This window comes from Chanos chanos, chromosome 9 (assembly GCF_902362185.1).
Source record: "Chanos chanos chromosome 9, fChaCha1.1, whole genome shotgun sequence".
In the NCBI taxonomy this organism is placed as follows: Eukaryota; Metazoa; Chordata; class Actinopteri; order Gonorynchiformes; family Chanidae; genus Chanos; species Chanos chanos.
This window is the reverse complement of record NC_044503.1, coordinates 5,961,748-5,987,008: the sequence shown is the minus strand read 5'-3', so window position 1 is coordinate 5,987,008 and position 25,261 is coordinate 5,961,748. Positions and strand designations below refer to the sequence as shown.

The following is a 25,261-nucleotide window of genomic DNA, read 5'->3' as shown; positions in this document are numbered from 1 at the left end:
AAAACAGTGCAATAGGGCCGAGGCATTTCTGTCTGTTTTGAGTTTTGAGAGAGAGGATTTGTTTCACCCTGTGTGAGAGTCATGAGAAGAGGGTGTCTTTTCTCTTGAAGTGTTTGTGTGTAATTTATTATTTCCTGTGAGAAGGACAGACTGCATTTTTTTTTTTTTTTTTTTTTTTACTACCGTGAACTCTGAACAGCTTCATGACATAAACTTGAGCTGAGGTCATAAGGGAAAAGAAGAGAGAAAGCAACAGAGGAGGAGGAGGAGGAGGAGGAGGAGGGGGGGGGGAGAGAAAGACAAAAACAGATCTTTAACAGAGTGGACTGTTTTTTGGACACATCTACATCCAGGTCAATTCAAGGTGACCAGGGAAGACAACTTGTCTCAGTGGTGGCTCAGCTCACGTCAACATTGTGCTTGCTGTACCCATTTACCATCTACTCACTCATCTTAATACTGAAGTTGGAACCTATATTGAATAATAGATTCGCTGTGAGGGAATATCTTCATCTTGTTGGAGTGTGATGGCCATGGTGGGCGGGGGATGGGGAAACCCCAACGGGGGCACAAACGGGCTCGGAGAGAAGGGTTATCATCAGGGGGAGGACGGGGACGGGTCCCCCCAGGCTGGAGCCAGTGATGTGGAAGGCGGAGAGGAGGACAGGGCTTGTGTGGTTGACTGTGTGGTGTGTGGAGACAAGTCCAGTGGGAAACATTATGGTGTCTTCACCTGCGAAGGCTGCAAAAGCTTCTTTAAGAGGAGCGTCCGTCGTAACCTCAATTATACGTGCAGGTGAGAGAAATGACAGAAACGTTAGCGCATCCTCAGAGATCGAACAATTCCTTACCAAAAAAAAACCAAAAAAAATTTCAGTTTAAATCGATGCTTGTGTGCATAGCATTTATTTAATAATGATTTTTACACCATGACAACGCTTACTTAGTAAGCTATGAATGCATGTGATCACACACCTTTGCATAATGTATTTTCACACATTTTCTTTACACATTACCTTTATTTTTACACATTACCTTTACACATTACAAATGTATTAATGTTGTCCGAGACAAAGACTTCCAAGGTCAAACAGAGACAATGTTTTAAATAACTTGCGACCCACAGCATTTTGTTTTAAACAGTTTATGCCAAATACATCTTCTTTTGATGATTCTTGTCGTTGATGATTATAAACACAATTTAGTAGCTTTCTGAACTTTTATATCTTTAAATGCTATTTACATTACATTTATGTATGTTTTTTTTTTTCAAGTATTCTTCATGGAGTCATAGTCATAGCTGTGTTGAAATGGTAGTTTGTAAGCTAGTCTGAAGTATTCCCATTGTTTTTCAAGGTTGCGTTGGATAATTATTGACTAAGGGCAGTTATACGGTTACTCTACAAACATACCCTACTCCCTGGGGCAGTCATTAAAGTGGTCGATTCATTGGGTTGGAGAAACACACAAAGGCCAACCATACCCTAGCACAGGGGCAACTCTGGAGGTGCTTAGGGCAGATTCAGCTGTAAAGCTCCACTCTACACTTGGATTCTTGTTTCTGAACAGCGACTGTCAGTCAATGACAACGACATGCAGTGATGCATGCTGGGTAATTAGTACTGTTAACATAATGGAGATATGGTGGGAACATGGAGCCTTCATTTTAAATTAAAAGCGTGGGTACTGCTTTTAACGATAACACATCATTAACCAATTATTAATATGTGAAAACAATATGATTAATCTTTTGCTCCCCTCCAAACTACAAAGAGGCTGTTTGACACGGGGTTACAATAATAACAACATGTCTTGTACATTTTTGGGAGTGGAATGATGAGTTAACAACGGATTTTAATGTTTATTTCACGATAGGCAGTCATTAGAGAGTTTGTTTTACAGAGTAATGATTTTTAGAGAGTCATATGAATGTAATACGACGCACAGTTAAGAGTCTAAGTTCAATAAGCACATAACATGGCTAGAGGAAGGAGAGTGTGAAATCTGTATTCAAACTTTGGCCATTGGGATACTGTTTTTTTATCGCACACATATGGCACAGTGTATGTGTGTACGTGTGGTCTGTCATCTGTAATTTTCTAATTGGCTTGCAATTTGGTCACAGAAATTTGAATCTCTCTCTCTTTTTGTGTGTGTGTGTGTGTGTGATTGCAGATCCAATCGAGAATGCCAGATCGACCAGCATCACCGCAATCAATGCCAATACTGTCGACTGAAGAAATGTTTCCGAGTTGGCATGAGAAAGGAAGGTAGTTAGTCCATCATACCTGTTTATATCATTTGATTCTCTAACAAGACAACCTGCCTGGTTGACCTCTGGTTTATATTTTACCACAATGTTTAAAATTCTTTGTGAATACATGCATGTCTTTGGACAAGGTGTCACGTTGTTTAGACCTGGTTAATGTACTAATGTGACATGTGTTGCACTAAATTTCAAAGTTAAGCAAGTTTTTTTTTTAATTAAATGCTCCAAAATCATGCTCTTGCACCTCTGTACCAAAAACCCTTTTTATTCTGTGCTGGGTGCATTTCCCTCTTCCAAGTCCAAATTGCAAATTGCACCTAATTCACAAACAGCTGGAATCCTCAGTGATATCAGGTTAGGAGATTAATGTTCGTAGGAAAGCCAGGACTGTGATCTGTTAACAGTAGATGGTGTCCTCATAAGCAGTTTACTGAGGAGACGATATCCCCCCATCAAACGCTGTCATCCGGTGCAGGAAATCTTCATCTATCCTCAGCAGGTTCACTGAGAAACCTGGCAATTATGGATCACTAAAAAAAAAAAAAAAAAAAAAGTAAAATGTTATCATCATGCTGGCTGAGAGGGAAACTCAATTCAGTCCTCGAATGAGTATAAAAATCTGATTTTAAAGAGGTGCATTAAATTCAGTATTTGTCTTAATGCATGTAGTTTTATTCCAGACTGATGACTTCACAAAATACTGAATAAAGTTAGACTGCAGATAAAACACTAACACTGACATGTGGAATCAGATTAAGAGACAGATTCACGGATGTTTACATTGTTTTCTCTGTTCTGTTCTTATCTTACACCGTCAATGGGAAATTGACTCATTTCATTGGCTGTGATAACTGGATTTAAAAATGACAATGCTGGGGTCCATGTATCCGAAAAACAACAGGGACTGGTCAAACAATGGTTTCATTAGCTCCTGTTGTTTTCATCTAAACATGCTTATTGTTAAAAACTTGAAATTTGATCACAACCAGTGAAATGCATCAAATCCCAGTCGACAGGGTAGTTTTCAGCTGATGGTGGAAAAATGAACCACTTCTTTGAAATGTTAGAATATCAAACAGAGGAGTCTGTCTCAGATCCATCTCCATCTCTTTCCTCCATCTAGCAGTCCAGCGTGGGCGTGTTCCCCCTTCCCACTCAGGTATCAGTCCTACCTCTCTGTCCGGGGGTGGAGGTCCTGGAGGAACAGGCATGGTGGGGGATTTTTTTAACGGTCAGCCCGTGTCCGAGCTCATCTCCCAGTTACTCAGGGCCGAACCTTACCCCAGTAGTCGTTACCCTCCCCAGTACAACCAGCAGCAGCTACAGGGTGGCAGCAATCCGGTGATGGGCATCGATAACATCTGCGAGCTGGCGGCGCGGCTTCTCTTCAGCACCATCGAGTGGGCCCGGAACATTCCTTACTTCCCGGACCTGCCCGTGTCGGAGCAAGTGGCGCTCCTGCGGCTCAGCTGGAGCGAACTGTTCATCCTGAACGCGGCTCAGTCCGCCTTGCCCCTGCATACCGCCCCCCTGCTGGCCGCCGCCGGTTTCCACGCCTCCCCCATGTCTGCCGAATGCGTGGTGTCCTTCATGGATCAGGTGCGGGTCTTCCAGGACCAGGTGGATAAACTGACGAGACTGCAGGTGGATTCGGCCGAGTACAGCTGCCTGAAGGCCATCGCGTTGTTCTCTCCAGGTAATCATGCTCAGAGAATGAACACGAGGCTACTTTCCAAAAGTTTGGAGGATTTTGTGGAGAAAACACAACAGCATTAGACAGTTCAGATTGCATAATGTGGGTCAATCTTGGAATTTGAAAACACAGCGAGTGAAAGTAGATAACAAAGACCCAACTGCGCTGAACTTGTTAATGTAGCTGTGATAAGAGCAGGTCGCTCTTTTTAAAGGCATTTGGTGATTCTCACTCCGTCTGCTCAGCCTTGTTATATTTATCCTCTGTGGTTTTTCTGAAACTGAAAGTCTTGCTCATTTCTCCGTGTTTCCCTCAGATGCCTGCGGGTTGACTGACCCGGCGCACGTGGAGAGCCTGCAGGAAAAGGCCCAGGTGGCTCTCACCGAGTACGAGCGAATGCAGTACCCCAGCCAACCCCAGCGCTTTGGACGCCTGTTGCTACGGTTACCGGCCCTGAGGGCGGTGCCCGCCTCACTTATCTCACAGCTCTTCTTCATGCGGTTGGTTGGCAAGACGCCCATCGAAACGCTGATCCGGGACATGCAGCTGTCTGGCAGCTCGATAAGCTGGCCGTATGTGCCCGGCCAATAGCTACTTCGGTCTCTATGGCAATGTGTCCCTCAACCAGGTCATTTACGTTTCTCTCCAGTCCCTGAGTGTACCTATCCCTTTTTTTTTAAATGTCATATTCTCTGTTTTGCATTATCACAGATTTGTGGTCAGGGGGATAGATCAAGCGCGGCAAGGTATATAATATGACATTTCTTCACGTATCTCGCTTCAAGGTACCTGAAATCTTCTCACATGTGTAGTAAATGTGCACAATACCAAGGCCCAATAACAGCTAAGTCAATAAGACTATATGTTGGCTAATGGGAAAAACAGATCTCTGTCAATAGCCGCTTGGCAAGACTGCCATTGTTCTAATTGCCTAGAATAATATGGGTACTGTGCTGTGCAAGGAACTATGGGATAGCTCAAGGTACCTTTAAAATGAAATATTTGTGAGTCAGAGTGAACAGGTTTCTATCAGCACATAGTCATGAATGTGTTGCTATGGACTGGTTTACTACTTCATTAAAACTGGGGAACAAAGCCAGCCCTGAACTGGAAAGATGATTGGAGTAGTTTCTTTGTATTTTTATGTCATCAAAAAGTCCATCAAACTGTAAATTATGTCATATGGCTGACCGTGGAAATGATCCAAATATTTTTGCATACTACTAATAAAGACATAAGAACTGAAACCAATTGCTTTTTAAAGTTCAATGTCAAAATATCCCCCATGTAATCTGCACAAAAGCACACGCATTAAATTGTACAACTAACATCATGAAAGTTGCACAAGACATGGGTGCTTGTGTTTTACACCTTATAATTTAATTGTGATTCACCTGACATATTACATAAAGATGGAATGGTGTATATGACTAACGCAAGAGTTCATATATTCTCTTCTGATGACGCTGAAAAAAGCGTCCCTTCGAAATGTAAAGTTGCCCTGGCTGTGCAAATTGTCCTTCCACTCAGTTTTCATCACCAAAACATAACAATGCGCTTCCGAAACCACAAACAGTCCACGGGCTCAACCAGTCTCTCCACAGTATCCCACTCTTAGTTTTTCCTCTCTGGCACCATTTGTTTGGATCTGAAATTTTCTTCTATTAAGAAATACTGAAGGTGTTGCATGTTGGAATGTGGACTTGAGACTTATGTTGATGTGTTGTTGTAGACCATTGTATCACTTACAGCAGTGTTGTTTCTTGAATAACAGCTTTGTACTTACATAGGTAGAAAATCTGCCATACTCTTTGTTTTGTGTGACACCCTCATGTTGCCTCATTAACCGTAATCTCGGCCATGTGGTTGTTTTGGAGATATTTTCAAGCAATCCCGTTTCAGTCAAAATGTATTAGCTTATTGGTTCAGTTAAAATATCACTGGAAATGTCTGCAAATATCGGACATTAAAATCGCTGGTCACAAGGTAAGTGGAATGTTTTGTACTATTTCACAGGTTCGTTAATTCATTTATTAATTTTGCTGGGCAGAATCTAAAATTTGTCTCAGAAAGCAGTTAAGTTGAAAAACTACTGCTGCAACTCAAAGAGCTACTGACTCAACTGTGGGAACTTCATACCTTGAGCTATATTGGTCACACCTGTCTACACCAAGCACTTATTTTCATATATGCAGTATTTAAAAAAAACCACCAGGTGGCGCAGAGTTCAATCAGAAGCACAAGATGGGCATAGTAAACATATCACCTACATGAGAGCACACAGTTTTGGTATGTACCTGTTCACCATTATTAGAACGGGTTGGTGGAATACTGGTGAACATATGGATCAAAGTCCTGCAGAACTGCATTTTATAATAACTCTTTCTACCTGGCGAGGCTACACTACAGAAAAAAAAAAGTAACCCAGCAACACTGAGGTGACCACAGATCTTGGGGAGACGAATCCTCAAGGCGTGACTAAACAGGGCGTTTCAAGACGTAAGAATAATCTCAGCGTGACTAGCCCGCTATGTCTTGTGCAATACAGGCCGATGATGCGGGTCAGTTTAATGTCTGTAGGTCTCAGACAGGGAAACACTTGTGCGCCTTTTTGTGCAACGTCTAAGGGGTGAAAGAGCGAGCGGTGCAAAGAGGCTTGCAAAACGCATCCGGTCCGGTGCACTTCCTGTGGACGGAAAAAGCGATCCTGACGAGCGTGCCGACAAGGAGAACGACAAGAATCACGCGAGGGAACGGGGTCAGTAACGAGCAGTGTCGTGCAGAACCGCATTTCAGAAGTCTGAGTCTATTTCTCCACGAAACATCTGATCCATTATGTCTAGTCTACTTCCCCCTTCCCTTTTTCCCCTCATTATTACACGTGTCTGAGCGGGGTGGATGGTCGCGGGGGTTTACGAAAGCGGATCACGCTTAGCGAGAACGGGCCGAGTCATTTTCTACGGGACGCAGCCTTTTTTCTGCATCTTTGAGACAAATATTTCTCCACATTTGCTCATCGTTCTTACATTACACTCGACATTCTTACATTATTTCTTTCATTTTTTTTTTCTCACCACAGATATTCATGACTATAGTCTTCCCAGATGTCAATCATAATGTCCAAACTCACAGTGGAACTGCAGCCCACCAAAAGATGCTGACTATCCACTAGTGAATGATACACCTGAGAATGCACATACAGCACTGTGTTTAAAAAAATGCACGTTGTTTACTATTGTGTCAACATGTGGTTACACAAGGTGAGCTGTTCTAAATCTTTCCCTGTGAGTTTTCACAGCCTGGAGCATGCTGGTATCCAAGCCAGTCTAGACCCATATCTATTGCCCAGTCATGCAAATAAGGCTCATATACATATATACAACTAAGTCTAATGTATATATTTCAAAAGTTCATAATATTTAGATATGTAAGACAGTCAGACGGATGGACAGTCAGACAGAGAGAGAGATAGATAAATAGAAAAAGAGTTATCTAGCTAGCTAGACAGATAGATGGAATCATATGGGATCACTATAAAGTGTAATATAACATAAACACAGCATTTAGTCAGTTCCATTGGCTGATTTCAAGCTTTGACCACAAGGTGGAACCACACAAGAACAGATTTTTCATAGCAAATGAGGCGAGTAAAATCGAGAACATAAACAAAACACACTGGGAACATAAACAGAACAGTGACTCACACCTTCACTGCAGATAAGAGAAGTGCAGGGAGAAAAATGTTGGTGTGACTGTGAGAGTGAGACTAGATGAGCCAAATTTAACTGAAAAGCCAGGCTGAAAAGGAACATTGCACAATATACAATCCTTCCTTTTTTTTCTCTGTACAAGAGTATTTCACAAATACCTAAATACTCTGAAAAATGTTTACAAGTCATTCTGTCTTGAAGGTATTGACTTGACAATTGCTCTTTGAATACCATTTGAAATATTTTTTGAAAAGCTGTCAAATAGACGCGGCTGACGGGTGACTGCAAGAAGAAATTAAACCAAAGTGCTTGTTTTAGCTGAATCGCCATTTTCCCCTTGACTTCAGTCTGAAGCTTTGCTGTCAACAACCCCCCTTCCTAGGTCGATAAGTGGTTGGAGAGACAATATTCAGGCTCAACAAGACAATACCCCCCCCCCCCCTAAAATGCATTTTGCAATATTTTGATCACCCTCAGAGAAGTCTGCAATTTCAAATGATACAGTCCGTAGAAATCCACAATGTTAAAATGAGAACCACTTGTAAAACAAGGGAGAGAGGTTTGACTATTAAAATTGATTGCAGCATAGGAATTGTCAAACCTCCAAGTCACTTACGGGAACATCACATTTGTTGGTAAAGGGCAAACAGTCTTATCAGAAACGTTTGTCAGTACACATCGGTTGGATTTCTTCAGTGAAGCTTTGAAATCTTCCCTGTTGATGTTTTGTATGCTTACCAGCACAAGTTTCGTATGTTTTTGTGGGTATGATATTTATTAGTTTTGGGACTCCTGAAGTGCTAAATGGGTTAAGTTTAAAACAAAGATTTTTCTAAAGGAGAGCAGAGTGTTTTCAGTAAAAAGTGATAACAAAATACAACAGGTCTCACTGATTAAAATACAATAAGAGCATTCAGAACATAATCAGTCAGTGATTAAATCAGTGATTCCCACTTGATTAATACCTGCATCCCCAAGTAAAAACATCAGCACTAATATTACAAGCAGCTGATCAATGAAGAGATATCTTCAAGCATTGTAACTTTGTTTTCAAAGCAATCAAGTTATTTTAGGTTAAGATCACACAAAAGGTCACATAATTAACAGCAAAATGAGGCTCACATGGCTAAACATCTTGTGACACATGTAGGCAGGGAAATAGTTATCTCTTTTAAGTTGTTGAGATATAAATATATATATATATATATATTTTAAATACTGTACATTCACATGTAATATTGACAAAGAGGCTGGATTTTGCATTTTTAACAGTTTAACAGTTTTTGTGGGTAGTCGTGTGTATATTTGTGCATTATGGATTTTGCATAAAATGTCAGTATCTCAAGCTTGCTTGAACTTTGACATTAATAGCCAGAATCCAGTGACTGAGAGGATAAATTATTTAACCAAATCTACCTGTATTGGTGGGCCTAGAAAAAGGCTATGTTTTTACCAACAAGTCTAGTGTCAAACTGCAGAAATAAATTATAACAAGTTAAATTCACTGGTCTAAGGAAAGAATTATGAGCTTTTTCGTTTTACCCCAAGTATCACAAGCATGAAGATGTTTTTGGAGCTTTTTAAAAACCATTAGATGCAGTGCGTTGGGAAGCGAACTCTCATTTGAGAACAACAGACTTCATCCAAGATCTTTTGCAACATGACCTTTGTCATCACCAAACATTTGTACCTGACACATCAAGCACTGACTCATGAAATTTGACTTCTGTATATTGAACAAGCGTCTGTGACATAGTTCCTTTTGTTGCGCTCCCCTTTTACCGCACTTAAGCTCATCAGATAAATACTCTTAAGTTGGAGTTTTTACATTCATTTCGGAAGGACTGCCTTCACATATTAACAAGACAGTTACAGTATCTTTTCAGTAAATCATTAATTTAGAGACATTTTTTTGAGCAATTGGGGTAAAAAGAGAGAGAGAGAGCAAAGAGAGTGTGAGAGAGAGAGAGAGAGAGAGAGAGAGAGGTAGAGAGAGATATAAGTGCCACTGATTGTTAGGTTATGTGTTAAAAATGACGGTTTACACCTCAAGGCTCATTGTACTTGCACTTTGTGTATGTTCCTTCACTGTGGTAAAAGGTCAAGGTAAGCCTCCTTCTTCTAGTTGATTTTTACTGTTGATTTGCTCATCATATCTAATGGGGTTTTGGATCCATTGTTCTTTAAGTAGAAATGATCTGTACTGTCATTTGCTCTTTTTGAAACATATCATCTGTTCACATACGGTGCACATTTTATCTCGCTTTTGTAGTTAGCAGATCATTTCTTTCTCTTGCATGTGCTGATTGTACCTTACACTGAATTATACTGCTAACTTCTGTTACGTTGTCATACTTTTTCTTATACCTTCTCATCCATAGGCTGTGCAAAACAAGACATAACGAAGAACTATGCAAACTTTGACACAAGCGCTCTTGAGGACAATTACGAAGTTGGGCAATCTGTGAGGGTGACATGCCACGACGGATATGTTGGAGTTTATAGATTTAATTGCAAGGCGACTGGGTGGGATGGACGTGGTCGACCCTGTCAACGTGAGCAAAATTTGGTCGATCCATAAAAACCAATGTATTTTTGATCATCTTACAATGAAGACTGAGAAGACTAATGATACCATTACATTTTTTATTTTATTTTGGTGTTTCCTTTAAAGCCAAACCATGTGGGCACCCCGGAGACACACCAAATGGAGATTTTGAACTTACCCAAGGGGAGGACTTTGTACTTGGTGCAATGGTTAAGTACAAATGTAGACAAGGGTAAGCAAGATGCCAAAGTAACAGCTAATTTTACTGTTTTGTGTCTGCTGATTTCGGAGAAAATGTTTACATTGTTTTGTATTTCTCAAGGCATGTTACTATTAAACATAATGAGATTAATCTTTGAATATCTAGAAATGCTACAGGTTTAATCCATCTCTGTCAAAGAAATCATCAGACAGAAGTGCTTCTAATCCTTTGTCTTAATAATGATGTCTTGGTTATATATTCTAGGAAACTAATGTATGAATGATGCAGAGCAATCATACTAATAATGCTCTCAATGTATTATGATGGTACTTGAAAATTCTTAAAAACTGTAATATCTACAAATGCGAGAGCTGCAAGCCTGCACCATGGTTCATTAAAAAAAGAGTCACATTTCAGTGTTGCATATATTTACGGATTACAGTACAAATACCAAATGGCATATTTTCATTATGTACTTCCGCGTCGAATCTATTTTTTTAATGTGTAGCCGCGTACCCTTCGCCGTAGCCTACAATGTAAAATGTAACTACGCGTCGAGGCGACGCGCGTCGAAGCAGATCGCAACAACTGTGACTGGTCCGCTTGGTAGTATCACCCTCCTTCTACCTCAACCGGTTCAATGGTCGTACACACCATCTCCTCCGATGTCTCCTCTCTTCTCTGTGCTGCAGTAATTTCAGTAAAGGTAACTGTTGTTCTACATTTATTTATTATTTGGCAAAATGGCAAACTGTGGGAGGAAACCGGAGCACACCCACGCAGACACAGGGAGAACATGCAAACTCCACACAGAAAGGACCCCAGCCGCCCAGCCGGGAATTGGACAGGGGACATTCTTGCTGTGAGGCGACAGCGCTACCCACTGCGCCACCGTGCCGCCAGGAATTAAGTCCTTGCACAGCAATATCTGTAAAACAAGTTTTGTTTTCAAAAGAAGGACTAGTTTCTAAACTCTGGGGGACAAACAAACGGAGTTTTCAAAATAACGAGCTCTCAGTTCGCCTTTGCCGAAAGTTTTCAAAGGCGACTGAAACTGAGCGGATCCTGTTGGAGTTGGAGCTAATAAATGTTGAACAACGGTTACCTTTACTGAAATTACTTCAAGACAGAAAAGAGAGGAGACACAGGAAGAGATGGTGTGTACGACCCGACTGAGGCAGAAGGAGGGTGATGCTACCAAGCGGACCAATCACAGTTGTTGCGGTCTGCTTCGACGCGCGTCGCCTCGACGCGTAGTTGCATTTTTGGGGAGGTCCGCGTCGGGCTACGGCCGACGCGCAGAGTCTACGCCGTACCTACATATTGCTTATTTGTCATTATCATAATAACAACTATACTTACTTGTTATTATTACTTTGATTGTCTTATTACTTGTTTCTTCTTGGTGACCAGGTACGTTATGCAGAGTTTACTGGACTATCGTGCTTGCCTGAGCCAAGGGTGGAGCAATGCTGTTCCTATCTGCGAAGGTGAAACAGAAAAATGATCCCCTCTGTTCCCAACTGACTTTTCTCAGTCAGAAGATAATGAAGTCTCATGTAACACTACATGCAATAGTACTCTTTGTCAATGGTATTAACTGATTGGAGAATAACTGATGCTTCTGAGTTTATCAACAGCCATCACAAATTACAAGCTACGAGGACCTATTAGGTTATATCAGTGGGGAAGTCACGGAAAAAAACACATTTTAAATGTTTTACTTTGTTACAGTGGTCAGATGTCCACCAGTAAATACAGAAGATAATGTGATTGCTAGCGGAAACACAGAGGAGGGAAGATACCAAGACGTGATTCACTTTGAGTGCAAGTCCGCTCGCGACATGCTAGACGGCCCTCAGGAAATTCATTGTACTGAGGATGGCAAATGGAATGACAGATTCCCTATTTGCATAGGTCAATATTTTTTTTTTATGTTGTTTACTTTAGGACATTTGCGTCATGATATGACTTTCTCCTATCCACAGATGTGATTTATCTACATTATGATAATGTTACTTCTGGTAGGTTAACTGCACAGAGCTACGAACTGCTTATATCACTGTCATACTTGGAAAACTTTGTTGATTCCGTTCATTCCTCTCAGAAATAAAATGCCTGCCCGTGGAAATACAGAACGGGCGCATTGTAAATGAGAAGCCTGAATATAAGGAGGATGAGCAGTTGAGATTCGAGTGTAATAAGGGATTCCAGGCCAAACCTGGAAGAAAGCCCCAGTGCACAAGACACGGCTGGAGTATAACGCCAGAATGTGAAGGTAAAAGCCTCAACACGGATATAATGCGCTCTTGTGAAACCTAATTTTTTACAGACATACTGTACTGTCGCCGTATTTGAATTGCTATAGTAATAATATTGATATGATATGATTATGATATTGAATGATTTTAGTGTTCAATGAGTAGCCTATGCTTTGGTAAACCATGTGGCATTCTCAGTACAATGAATTATGATGATTATATGACGATTAATCTTATTGACCAAAACCTCTCGCGAGTAATTTGACTTTGTCAATTTATCATTGACACAGTTTCCCCCTGTGGCGTACATCATAGTTGTTTCAGGGGAATTGTAAAATACATACACAAGAGAACCAAGTGTCAAAAAAGTTTTAGATGTATGATATAGATTTCTGTGTCATATAAATGTTTGTATTCAAAACATCATGGTTTTTTTACTGAAATCTTTTTTCCTTTAACACAGAGATTGTCTGTAGAGTCGAGTCTCGTCCAACCAATGCTGTGATAAAACCTGAGGGTCAAACTGTATTCAGACCTGGACAGCGTGTGGAAATAACATGTAGTGAAGGGTACTGGCTGTTTTGGACCAAAGACACTTCACACAAAGTTTTGTGTAAAAGTGATGGCCAATGGGAGCGCTCGCTGATTTGTGAAGGTACAGTTGAGTTGAGGAGAGCAAGACACAAACAGAGATGATCAAAAGATGTCCAAACTGACAACTCCAGATAATTTATGTTCAGCACAGCCTATTCACTTCATGATTTCTACAAATGTCTGCAGAAACTTTGTCATTTACAGTAAAATCAGTGATGAGGAGTAAATTCTTTGAACTGTCTGATCTGAATTTGAAGTGTGCTGCAGCTCTAATAATAACATTAATGTATTTGCAGAAATAACTTGTGAATATCCAAGGGATGATCATCTGTATGATTATTGGTCCCGCTTCCCCCGGACTGGAAGACTAGGGCGAACTAGCGATTACAGTTGTCAATCAGGGTATTATAAAGCAGCAGAGAAGGCTAAATGCACAGAGAATGGCTGGCAACCCAAACCTCTGTGTCTTGGTGAGCTCATATGTTGTATAACACAGAATGTTTATTAAATATAACTACATCAGTGGTAACCTGTTTGATATTTGGATAGCACTATCACCCAGCACATCGTCTTTTCTTTTCCAGCAAGTGTATGTGAAGAACCAGATCTTCCCCATGCCAATATTATAAGAAAAAGTGTTTCAAGACAGACACATTACACACATGGAGAATGGATTGAGTATGAGTGTGAGACTGGATATGAGCCTAAAGGACGTATTACCATCCACTGTCTGCAAAGAGACGCAGGCTCAGCGCCTCAATGGAGTGGGATACGTCAGTGCCGGGGCAGTGGTAGGTTTCACCAAGTTAATACCTGGCAGTGATACTCCACAGGCTTTTTCTCATTGTAACTTGTCATTGATGGTATGCCCTAAGCAAAGATCATAGATTTCAAATGAATGTTAAAGGTCAGCTTCAGATGATTAATAAACTGTTTTTGGAGGCCTAGGTGGAACTGACCAGCATCTGTCTTAAATTACCGTTGAAACTTAAAGTCAAATTACTGCACTTCTGGCTTCATGAAAAAAGAGTCGAAGATGGTTTATGTCCTGCTTGTTTGGAAGCAATTCATTTGTAAACAGGTCATCAGACATTTGATTGACATTTCTGACTCGTATTTTTGGCTATATTGTTTTGTTTTCTCCATTGAAATTTAATGTATCACCCATTTGATGATGAGTAACCAGCACACAAACAACCGCCATGCACGCATGTAACCCATAGTCTTACTCCTACAGATGATCTGATTGCCCTAGACACCTTATGCTTTTAATGTCTTGTGCTCCTTTTGAATGTCTCTATCTTTTGTTTTGCAGCTGTGGTTAAGAGGTGTGATGCACTAGATGTGGAAAACGGATTCGCAGTTGAGAAAAGGGAAAGTTCCTCTTCGGCCACTGCTCATTATGCATGTGACCCTGGCCATAAGCCATTTACTGGGCCATGGTGGGGGGAGTTAACCTGCACAGACGGGAAATGGTCTGAAACTCCACTCTGTATCCGTGAGTCTTTTAACATAATCCATCATTACAATTTTAATATTCTCTTTGATTCGTGACTTAGGTTTTAAAGGGCCATGCTCTAAAATGTGAGAGAGATAAAATTACATTTTGTTATCTGTCTGTCATGGACGAAAAGGCACTAAGGGATTTTTACTTTGAGGGGAACGTATTGTTGTCCACTGAACTGTTTCTTCACGTGTTTTTATTGACGCTTTTATGTAGGAAACGAACAATGTGGTGCCCTCCCAAATGTTCCACATCTACAGAAAAATGCACCTGAGGCTGTGGATCAAGGAGACACGCGAAGAATTGAATGTGAACCGGGTTACAAACCTGTCCCTGTATCCGCACAGTGTCAAAATGGGCACTGGTCAAATGTAACATGCGAACGTAAGCTATATTTATGCTGTTCTCTCATCCCCAGGGTCCCAGTAATTACTGAGCTTTCATAACTTTCAGGGCAAACAGAAGTGGGTCAGATTATTTTATCGTTAGGCGGTCAACACATGCATTATTAAATCAGATACACATCATGTAAATCATAATGTTTAATCAGATATTTGACATTCATCTCAAGCTGTATAACTTCATGGATCACTAAACCTGTAACCTGCTCTGATGAACGACTGGGGAGGGTGAATATCTGTGGAGTCACATTAAGTTAGCCTCTTGCTCACTCTCATACTCTCATTTTTTCATCTCGGTTTTTTCCTTTGCGCGTGCCATCGCTCATGCGCTGACAATGTGAGCAGTTTTATTTCAGGAACTTTGTCATCAACACATTTAGGATTGCACCAAATCAAATAGATTTGATTTCTAATTAGGCAATACTGATATTTTTTCACATCTTTTCTTGTTTACTCCAGCTGAAGCTTGCGGTCCTCCGCCCCGTGTTGACAATGCAGTCATAGACTCTGACTATCAGGATCATTATCGTGAAAACGTTTGTCTGACTTATAAATGCCGAGCAGAGTTTAAAATGGAAGGAGAAAGCAGAGTTTGCTGCCAGTCGGGACAATGGTTAGACATTCCAAAATGCATCTGTGAGTAAAAAAATCTGTCTGTCTGTCTATCTATCTATCTATCTATCTATCTATCTATCTATCTATCTATCTATCTATCTATCTGGTCTGTAAGCCAGCCTGTGTCGGTCTGTCTGTCTTTGCAGTGGCTCTGTTAGAACATCAAAATTATCCACTAACGCCCTTGTCTTTTCTATATTATTATCTAAATTCCTTCATTTTTATTTTAAGTAATACAATTTTGCATAAAAATCCCTAAAGATAAATACGTATAAACAGATATGTCAGATTCTGACAAATGGGTTTCTGTTTAACTCAGCAGAATACTGGTAAAGTTGGCCAAGCTTAAAAATAAGTTAGAAGTTGATATTATCCATACCTGGCCAACACGAGAAAATCGTTCACTTTTCCATCAGTGCGCAAAACTTGATGCCGCTGGAGTATGTTTTGTCAAATTCAAAAGTGTGTAAATTTACAGTCTACAAGAACATTCAGTATGTGAGATATCTTGCTTGCATGTTACTCAGTCACAATATTTTAGTAATTGCCCAATTCAGCATTATTTATTGTTAATATCTGTTAGACACTAAATTGCATGATCCCTTCAGTGCTGTTTTTGCATGGTAACCACAGGGCACTGAGCTCTGAGTTAGAATGTGGAGATAAAAACAGTGTTTGTTTGCCAGTTTTTGACACCAGAAAACTACCATCACAGGAATGACTGCTGATGAAATGTATTTTAGCAAGATGTTTTCACTTGGAAATATATTACTGTTATGGACAGCTTTGAGCGACTAAAAAAAAAATGAAAGTTTTTATGCTGTTGTCTTTTTCTTCTATTTTGTTTGTCTGTTTGTTGGTGGTTTGGGTCTTTTTTTCAGCCCAGTTTTGTTCAGAACCCGACAAAGAAAGGAATAATTCAAGACTGCTCCCATCAAACAAGGAAAAGTACCGTAATGGTGAAAAAGTGCAGTATGAATGCAATGATGGATATGTGCTTCTAAATACTGGAGAAGCCACATGTGAGAATGGACAGTGGACATATCCACAGTGTGTTTGTAAGTTGTTACCCTGAACTTCTTTGCACAGAACCATATTATGTTCAGCCTCTGAACAAAAATGACCTTGTGTTTTCAGCAACTGTAGGGTGCAAACAAAGAGCAGAGATTTTTTTTTTCTTGCTCCTTCCACTGAGTGTTAACTTTAGTCTGATTAAAGAATAAACTGAACCATCTTTCAGGGAATGGCTGTGAGGTGCAGACAGAACTGTGGCCACATGTGGATGTCGCGGATGTCCATTTCCAAGAAGACAAGATCAAACATGGCGGAACGATGAGATATACGTGCAAAGAGCCATACAATTGGGAATTTGGTACTTTGACATGTAGGGATGGACAGTGGGGCGCTCCTAAATGCACAAGTAAGTCTCATCATTTTCTGTGACAGAATTGCCTTGTGTTGACCTCGAATGTAACTCTCAGAATTTCTTAAAGATGAATAATTACATCTTAAATTGTTAAATACTCGTTACAACTGTATGTTTTTCATTTGATGGTTTTCGTATCACGTGTTGTTTGGTCTTGGTGCGTTACGAAGTACGGCTTTTAAATACTTGAATATCAGATGACCTTTTCCTGATTGTCTTTGCACACGTTAAGGATATAAACATTAAAATCCTTTCCTCTCATATTGTATCCAAACAGGTCGCACATGCCCATATCCCCCTTTTGTGGAAAATGCAAAAATGACAGTTGAGAAGAGTGACACAGAGGGATTAATCACAGAGGTTTCATATACTTGCACAGAACCCTATGAGCTTAGCTCCGCCGCCACCATTGCGTGCAAAGGTGGAAAATGGGAAAGTCCTCCAAACTGTCAAAGTAAGTAAAGAGGTGTGAATTCTATATCTGAGGGTTGAAAGGGCTTTACATGTCTATAATGAAGTCAAATCAGAATTATATTATCCATAAGTTTGAGAGAATAGATATGTCTTTAGTTTGGTTTTAAATGTATGGAGAGAGTTTACCTCCCTAATTTCTGTTGGTAAACCATTCCAGAGGAAGGGAGAGCGGTAGGAAAAGGCTTGGTTGCCAGCGGACTTCTTTTTAGCTCTTGGAACAACTAATAGTCCAGAATCTTGAGAGCGCAGGGGACGAGGGCAGTTATAGGGTGTAACGAAGTCAGATAGGTAGGCCGGCGCAAGGCCCTCTAAAAATTTATATTTTAATTAGAGGAACTTAAAATCTGCCCTTGCATGAATTGGGAGCCAATGAGGGGAAGCCACGACAGGTGTAATGTGATGAAACTTTCTTGTTCTGGTTCGAATTCTGGCAGCAGCGTTCTGGACCAGCTGAAGACTTTTGGTATCGGAGGCAGGCCACAGTACAGAACAGTGCAGTAATCGAGGCGAGACGTGACAAATGCATGAACAATGGTTTGTGCATCAGCCATACTTAGAAAGAAGGCAGTTTTGGTTGTGTTTTTGATATGAGTGACTAACGAGAGACTAGGGTCAAAAATCACACCAAGGTTTTTAGCTGTAGAGTTTGGAGGGATGATGCAGTTGTCAAAATTTAGGGTAAGATCGTTAAAAAGATGCTTATGCGTAGGGGGACCAATGACCAGATTTTCAATCTTGCCTGCGTTAAGCATCAGGAAATTTGAAGACATCTAATCCTTAATAGCACAAAGACACGCCTCAAGGTTAGCCAACTGAGAGCTGTCATTGTTCTTGATAGGTAAGAAAATCTGAGCATCGTCAGCATAACAATGGAAGTTAATGTTATATGACATGTAGGCCCTTGTGCTCAGACGTTGAACAGCACTTCACAATATGCATTGCACCTATGCTGGCGATTCTGATTCTAATTATTATTGTAACACGGTTTTGGTATGGAACTCCTTGGACACCTGTGCTACGCTGTTTGTGAATTCGTTTAGGCCAGTGGAGGGGGGGCGGGGGGGCATTGTGCTGCCCCCTTTCGTTATCACAGTTAATTGAGCTAATCAAGGGCTTGATGATTAATTGATCAGTGGAATCAGCTGTGTCAGTTCTGAGTTGAAACAAAGATGTGCAGGCCAGTGGGCCCCCAGGACTGGAGTTGAGAATCACTGGTCTAGGCAGCGCATGGGTAGTGGTCCCTTTGGCAAACAAAACACCAGATGATGAAAGGAAGACGTTAAAGCTGCATCAGGTGACACACCGCTCGATGTATTTGAGACTCGTTTGGATATCAGAAAGTGCATGAATTTTCAACCGCCAAAGCAGAGCAAAATTCAGTTCACGCTGCATTCGATGCTATTGAAGTGAATCAATCAGTTACATGGATGAACAAATCTGTGCTTGGCAGTAATTTCTATTATTTAAAGATAAGAGATAACGAATATTGTTGTTTAAACTATATGAGGTTGTTATTCTGTACGTAGCCGTTTTTCGGTCCTAAGCCACTGGCTTATTGCTCTCACGCATTGTTGTCTGTCTTGCGTTTGTAAATTGCTTGGATACCGTTTTTGTTTGCATGGAACACTGTATAATACTGCCCCCCTTTAGTTTTCTGGTTCCCCGTACTGCCCCCCTATAGTTTTCTGCCCCCCCCCCTTACGGAGCCCCTGTGCACACACACACACACACACACACTTGCATACACACGCACACACACGCACACACACGCACACACATGCTTAATTGATGAATATTTGAAATTATGTTGCTTTCACAACTTTTCCAATGCTTTTTCTTAGAGAGTTTAAATGCTGTTTTTTTCAGAATGAATTGTGATGAGTTGGAATGGTTGTTGCTGAATGGACATGTTACATTTGTACCCTGAAAATTTTGCTTTCACCAGACATTTTGATTAGACTAAACCAGTAGCTCACATGAATGTAAGACACTCATTTATGTCTTTGGGCCCTACAGACATTTGCCATTACTGGGGCAACTAGGGCGAAATATTAACATTGTCAAAGGTTCAGCTTGTTTTTTGTGTCCCACAGCCATAGTCAGCCAACTGACAGCTTCATTAGAAAAAAAGTAAGAAAGCAACCTTTAAAAAAACACCTTTTTTGTCTTCTTTCATGTACCTGCTGTTGACGCTTCACCCAAGGTGACAAAGGTATGGAATATTATTTAAAGAAAATTATTTAAAGAGTATTATTTAAAGGAAAAAAAAAGTATTAAAATGTATTTCTTCTACTACTAATACTATTGCTTCTGTAACAGTACTACCACTTCTAATACATCATTACTGCTACTATAATACTGCTGTTACAACAACCAGTATTAACAGCACCACAGCCAAAATTCTGATTAATCACATAACGAATAATAGCGTCCGGACCATGATGATGATGGTGATGATGATTGTTATATTGTTCTTCTTCTTTTTCTTCTTCTTGTCATTATTATTATCATTATTATTATTATTATTATTATTATTGTTGTTGTTGTTGTTGTTATACTCTTCAATGAGAATGAGAAGGGAAGAGACATCTTATCTGCTTTCACAGTCTGCCCTAAGCCCGTTCCAGAGGAAGACAATGCCAGCGTGTCCACAAACTTCATAAAGAGGATATATATGGAGGGGGATGTGCTGCAGTACACCTGTGAAACTGGCTACGAATCTGAGAGACCAATCAGTTACTCTTGTAGAGGCGGAGAATGGGTTAAATCTGGGAGAGGGAAATGTTCGCGTACGTAAAACATGTTATATATCGCTACTTGCCAGAACACATAGGCATCTACAGAGCACCGAGAAATATCAACGTTTTCAGCTGGAGGTTTTCAAAGAGAATCTTTAAATAAAGTGATTTGAACTGTCTCACATAAGACCCTGATGTGTGTAGTTTAATTTTTATATAATGTGAGATATGCATATTCTGATGAACCTTGCTTTCATATGTTTAGCAATAAATTAGTACTTACATGTCCACCAAGTATGAACCTCACCAGTCCTGTTCTCTAAATGTGAAAATTCATGAAAAATATCACTTTACCAGTGTAAAGAACAACAACAATAATAGTAGTTCACTTGCTATGGGGTTAAGCGACCTTTCTACCCTTCCTTAATGACTTACAAGCTTAGGTGCCTAATTAGATTAATGGAGAGGAATCGTTACTGTTTAGCCATTGGTCTGTGGTCCTTGTAACAGATCTCCATCTAACCTTATTTCTACAGCGAGCAGACGAGACCAGTGTGGGCCACCACCAACAGTTGACTCAGCAGAAGTGATAAGCACTGTGAAACACCAATATGAGGAGGGGAACAGAGTGGAATATCAATGCCAGGCAAAATATACAATTTCTCAAAATCGCCACATGACCTGTCATCGTGGTCAATGGACAGGAGAAGTCAAATGCCTCAGTAAGTACTGGTGTCCTTTTACAGTCGATTTTTTTTCTCTAGGTTACAAGAACATTATTGTAAATTGCATTAAAGGAGCATAATGGCTTCTTTAGCTATTACAGACAGTTTTAGATGGCCTCTTTTCCTTTCATGAAGAGTCACTTAAATAATAACAAATCATAGCTCTTGGGTTGGGCTGAAAACTTCAGGTGTTTGTGTTTTGTAAGAGGAGTGTTATTCATCCTCTGGTCTAAGCTGTGAGATATGGTTTGAATGGTCAGTGTGGGACACTGTGAGAATGCTGAGAAAGTAAAAGAATACCTTACACTGAGTGACTAATATGTCTGGACTTCAACAGAGAGGTTTCACATGAAACTTAAATATTTTTATTTATTTACTCAATATTATTTAAACAAACAAAAATCCTACCTCTATTGTTTCTCTTAATACTACTGACATTGGTGCTATTACAGTACTACTGTAATACCGTTACCTCTATTGCTATGTCAGTTCTACTACTAATACTACTATTACTGGTACAACAACCAATGTTTATGGTACCACAAATAAATCTCAGATTAATCACAGCAATAAATAATAGGATCAGAATCATAAAGATGATGATGATGGTGGTTGTTGTTGTTGCTGTTATTATTATTATTATTATTATTATATTGTTTAGTGTGAATAGAGGGAGAGAGAAATCTCCTGTTTTCAAACAGAATCTTTAATAAAAATGATTTGAACCGTCTCACATAAGACCCTGATGTGTGTAGTTTAATTTTTATATAATGTGAGATATGCATATTCTGATGAACCTTGTTTTCATATGTTTAGCAATAAATTAGTACTTACATGTCCACCAAGTATGAACCTTACCAGTCCTGTTCTCTAAATGTGAAAATTCATGAAAAATATCACTTTACCAGTGTAAAGAACAACAACAACAATAATAGTAGCTCACTTGCTATGGGGTTAAGCGACCTTACTACCCTTCCTTAATGACTTACAAGCTTAGGCGTCTTGGGTATGAAGTCTAATTAGATTAATAGAGTAGAATTGTCACTGTTTTGCCGTTGGTCTGTGGTCTTTATAACAGATGATCTCCATCTAACCTTATTTCTATAGTGAGCGGACAAAGCCAGTGTGGGCCACCACCAACAGTTGACTCAGCAGAAGTGATAAGCACTGTGAAAGACCAATATGAGGAGGGGAACACAGTGCAATATCAATGCCAGGCAAAATATACAATCTCTCTAAATGACCACAAGACCTGTCGTCGTGGTCAATGGACAGGAGAAGTCAAATGCCTCAGTAAGTACTGGTGTCCTTTTACCGTCGATTTTTTTTCTCTAGGTTACAAGAACATTATTGTAAATTGCATTAAAGGAGCATAATGGCTTCTTTAGCTATTATAGACAGTTTTAGATGGCCTCTTTACCTTTCATGAAGAGTCACTTAAATAATAACAAATCATAGCTCTTGGGTTGGGCTGAAAACTTAAGTTGCTTGTGATTTGTAAGAGGAGTGTTATTCATCCTCTGGTCTAAGCTGTGAGATATGGTTTGAATGGTCAGTGTGGGATACTGTGAGAATGTTGAAAAAGTAAAAGAATACCTTACATTGAGTGACTAGTATTATAGATTGAATGGGTTTATGCTGAAGATTAGATTTGAAAACACACACACACACACACACACACACACACACACACAGATACTGAAGTGACTGAAGATTGGAAATCTTTGTTTCAGAACCCTGCACAGTCACAAATGCAGAAATGGATAAGAACCATATAGAGTTCAAATATGGAGAGAAGAACAAATTGTATGCTCCACATTTGGATTACATCACCTTTGAATGCAAAAGGTGGAAACGGCCTCGTCCACAAAGTCCTGATTTTAGACAGCAGTGCTTCGATGGTTCCATGACTTTGCCTCGCTGTGTCTAATTCTTGCCACTCTGAAGGTTCTTGGCTGGAAATAAATGCTGAGTGTTGAGTAAACACAGTTTGTGTCCTAATTCTTAAAAACTAAAGATCATCTGATGATGTTTTAGATCATTTTTTTCTCTAAATTCTGTTCATCAGTATGTACTCATCATCTAACTTTATCAAACGTTTAACACAAGATTTTTTTTTAAATGCAGATAATGGATGTCATTCAGTCTGTATGAACTTAAGCCACTTGTCCTCTGATTAACGCCGAGTTAATTTTACAGTTACTGTTCACATAGATCAAATGAATATAAATGTTGTTTAGCTTTGTGTTTCTCTCCTGTGTATTACTCATGAGTGTCAGCTAAAAATCTGACCGTTACTCAACCAAATATGATGCTCTTCTGCTACATATTTGAATAAAATTCTTTTTTAGCACGTTATCCTTGTGACTGGTGTCCTACATGTTCTTTGCTACTCTAGCAACACAATATCACCATTTTGAAATATTTCTCAGCCTTCTTACCACAGTGAGTGGTGAATGCCATCATACAGATATTTCACAATATCACTTAATCTAAAACCACAGAAGAAGATTCAGCAAGGGTGAGGTTTAAGCAGGAAGATTAAGAAACAATATTGTGAAACTGAGCGATACATTCCCATGCCTGCACAAGAGTTGAAGTTATTCAAAGATGAGATGTAGTAGGGTCTAGTTAATCCTCCAAGAGTTTCTAATCTAAAGGTTTGAAGCAGTTTTTAGTTAGGATTGTGACATGACTTCACTGGTTTATACACCTGCAGTAGCTGTTCTACTTATTTCTTCTCAGCTACTTGCTTGGAAACTACAAAATGCTCTTTACTTCATTCAGTACAGCAGTTTTCACAGTTCAAAGGTGATTCAGTTAGCAAAACTATTACTTACAGATATACAGGGTTGTAATGGTGACCATGGTGACTGCGATGACCAAACTGAGTTTGCTGTAATACCAATCAGAAATGAGAGGAGTTTGTTTCAACGTTGCTGCAATGTATTAACAATACATTGTGATTTAGTTGTGGTACACTGTGGTGAGGACTGTGTGTACCAGCCACCAAGGCATCCATGTCACCTATGCGCTTAGATCACCTGATCCGGCACCCTGTGCACCACTGCCCCCTAGTGGTGCGAATATGACAGCAAAATTTGTGATACTAATGTGATAGCTTTAGGTGAAGTGAATTACCTTGGGTACACTGGTGTGAATGAAGTATGATTCAAAACCCTAAAAGACCCAAGGCCAATAACTGAAAAACAGGTCAATGGTTCCAGTGAGAGATTGATTTTTGTGCCGTTTCCATCCTTTCATAACAGTTACATATGTTGGACAAAAGTGAAGGAGACAATATATCTTGCAGCAGTTTGTTGTACTGGTTACATAAGTTCAGTAGAAACTAGGCTTAGGAGAAGAGTTATACGGGGTATGTGTCTCCATGTTTCTTTATTCAAGATCAGTTCACCAGGGAAGAAAGAAAGATTTGAGAGACAATGCAACAAGTGTGTTGGGCTTGTATATGAACAGGACTCAGTCTTGTGTCGGACTGACTAATGCGTATTATTTGTTTTTGCTTGGTGTGTCTGAATTTTTGTGAGTTAATATTCAAATCCTCAAATCCTCAAAATGCTCAAATTTGTTTGTTGGTTCTCGTGCTGCCATTCCACCGTAAAATGTAGGTGTTAAAAAAAATTGTCTGGAGGCTTCAAACACTTTTTGGGTTCACTGGTCAACATATCATCTCCCTCTCTTTCCTTTAGCATCACATATTTGTTTGCAGTGACGCTCCAAAGTCACCCTCTGGGGTGAACACAAGAGAAATTCACAAAAATAATTTAGCAACACACAACACACGCTCTATAAATTACAGACCAGTAGGGGGATTCCAGTCAACTATCATTTCATAATTTCATAATTAAGTCATTGTTCCTCAAAATACCCCGAGACATCAAGTTTATGTGATCCTGAAAACGAAAGAGAAGAAATTGCCTGTTTCTTGAGCAAGTTTTTGACATGTAAACTTTGCAATATAGTATACAGTCACACTGAAAAACATCACTGACCAGACAGTTAAAGATATTACATTTCACCAGTGATATGTAAAATAAGCAATTCCATTCTCAGGGATAAGCGTTAGGATTTATTGGTCAG

At 39.8% G+C, this 25,261-nt stretch overlaps 2 protein-coding genes across 8 annotated transcripts; both read left to right on the top strand.

Moving 5' to 3' along the window:
• Nucleotides 1-273: 273 nt before the first annotated feature.
• Nucleotides 274-5,209, top strand: nr2f6b (nuclear receptor subfamily 2, group F, member 6b). Of its 6 annotated transcripts, none has more exons than XM_030784258.1 (5): nt 274-796; nt 2,176-2,270; nt 3,396-3,428; nt 3,462-3,965; nt 4,279-5,209. In XM_030784258.1, exons 1-5 carry the CDS (start codon nt 528-530, stop codon nt 4,551-4,553), a joined length of 1,176 nt encoding a protein of 391 aa, XP_030640118.1. In that variant the 5' UTR covers nt 274-527; the 3' UTR covers nt 4,554-5,209. The 6 variants fall into 6 exon arrangements, with proteins under 6 accessions (XP_030640118.1, XP_030640119.1, XP_030640117.1 ...); XM_030784259.1 differs by having other exon boundaries at nt 3,393-3,428; nt 3,477-3,965; XM_030784257.1 differs by having other exon boundaries at nt 3,393-3,428.
• A 4,210-nt stretch (nt 5,210-9,419) lies between these two features.
• Nucleotides 9,420-23,518, top strand: LOC115820624 (complement factor H). 2 transcript variants are annotated; one of them, XM_030784251.1, is made up of 20 exons: nt 9,420-9,778; nt 10,054-10,227; nt 10,347-10,452; nt 11,836-11,912; nt 12,157-12,339; nt 12,530-12,700; nt 13,147-13,338; nt 13,574-13,747; nt 13,862-14,068; nt 14,593-14,775; nt 14,998-15,165; nt 15,642-15,818; nt 16,679-16,855; nt 17,038-17,217; nt 17,501-17,677; nt 19,901-19,909; nt 20,304-20,486; nt 20,972-21,157; nt 22,268-22,453; nt 22,894-23,518. In XM_030784251.1, exons 1-20 carry the CDS (start codon nt 9,706-9,708, stop codon nt 23,088-23,090), a joined length of 3,180 nt encoding a protein of 1,059 aa, XP_030640111.1. In that variant the 5' UTR covers nt 9,420-9,705; the 3' UTR covers nt 23,091-23,518. The 2 variants fall into 2 exon arrangements, with proteins under 2 accessions (XP_030640111.1, XP_030640112.1); XM_030784252.1 differs by lacking the exon at nt 22,268-22,453.
• The last annotated feature ends 1,743 nt before the right edge of the window (nt 23,519-25,261 follow it).

Excerpts from the sequence above, each read along its gene's own strand:
- LOC115820624 (XM_030784251.1), top strand. The coding sequence starts at position 9,706 with ATGACGGTTTACACCTCAAGGCTCATTGTACTTGCACTTTGTGTATGT. Across the intron at positions 14,776-14,997 it reads TGAAACTCCACTCTGTATCC|GAAACGAACAATGTGGTGCC; the intron begins GTGAGTCTTTTA and ends GCTTTTATGTAG. Across the intron at positions 17,218-17,500 it reads GGGCGCTCCTAAATGCACAA|GTCGCACATGCCCATATCCC; the intron begins GTAAGTCTCATC and ends GTATCCAAACAG.
- nr2f6b (XM_030784253.1), top strand. The coding sequence starts at position 528 with ATGGCCATGGTGGGCGGGGGATGGGGAAACCCCAACGGGGGCACAAAC. Across the intron at positions 2,271-3,353 it reads AGTTGGCATGAGAAAGGAAG|TCTGTCTCAGATCCATCTCC; the intron begins GTAGTTAGTCCA and ends CAAACAGAGGAG. Across the intron at positions 3,966-4,278 it reads CATCGCGTTGTTCTCTCCAG|ATGCCTGCGGGTTGACTGAC; the intron begins GTAATCATGCTC and ends TGTTTCCCTCAG.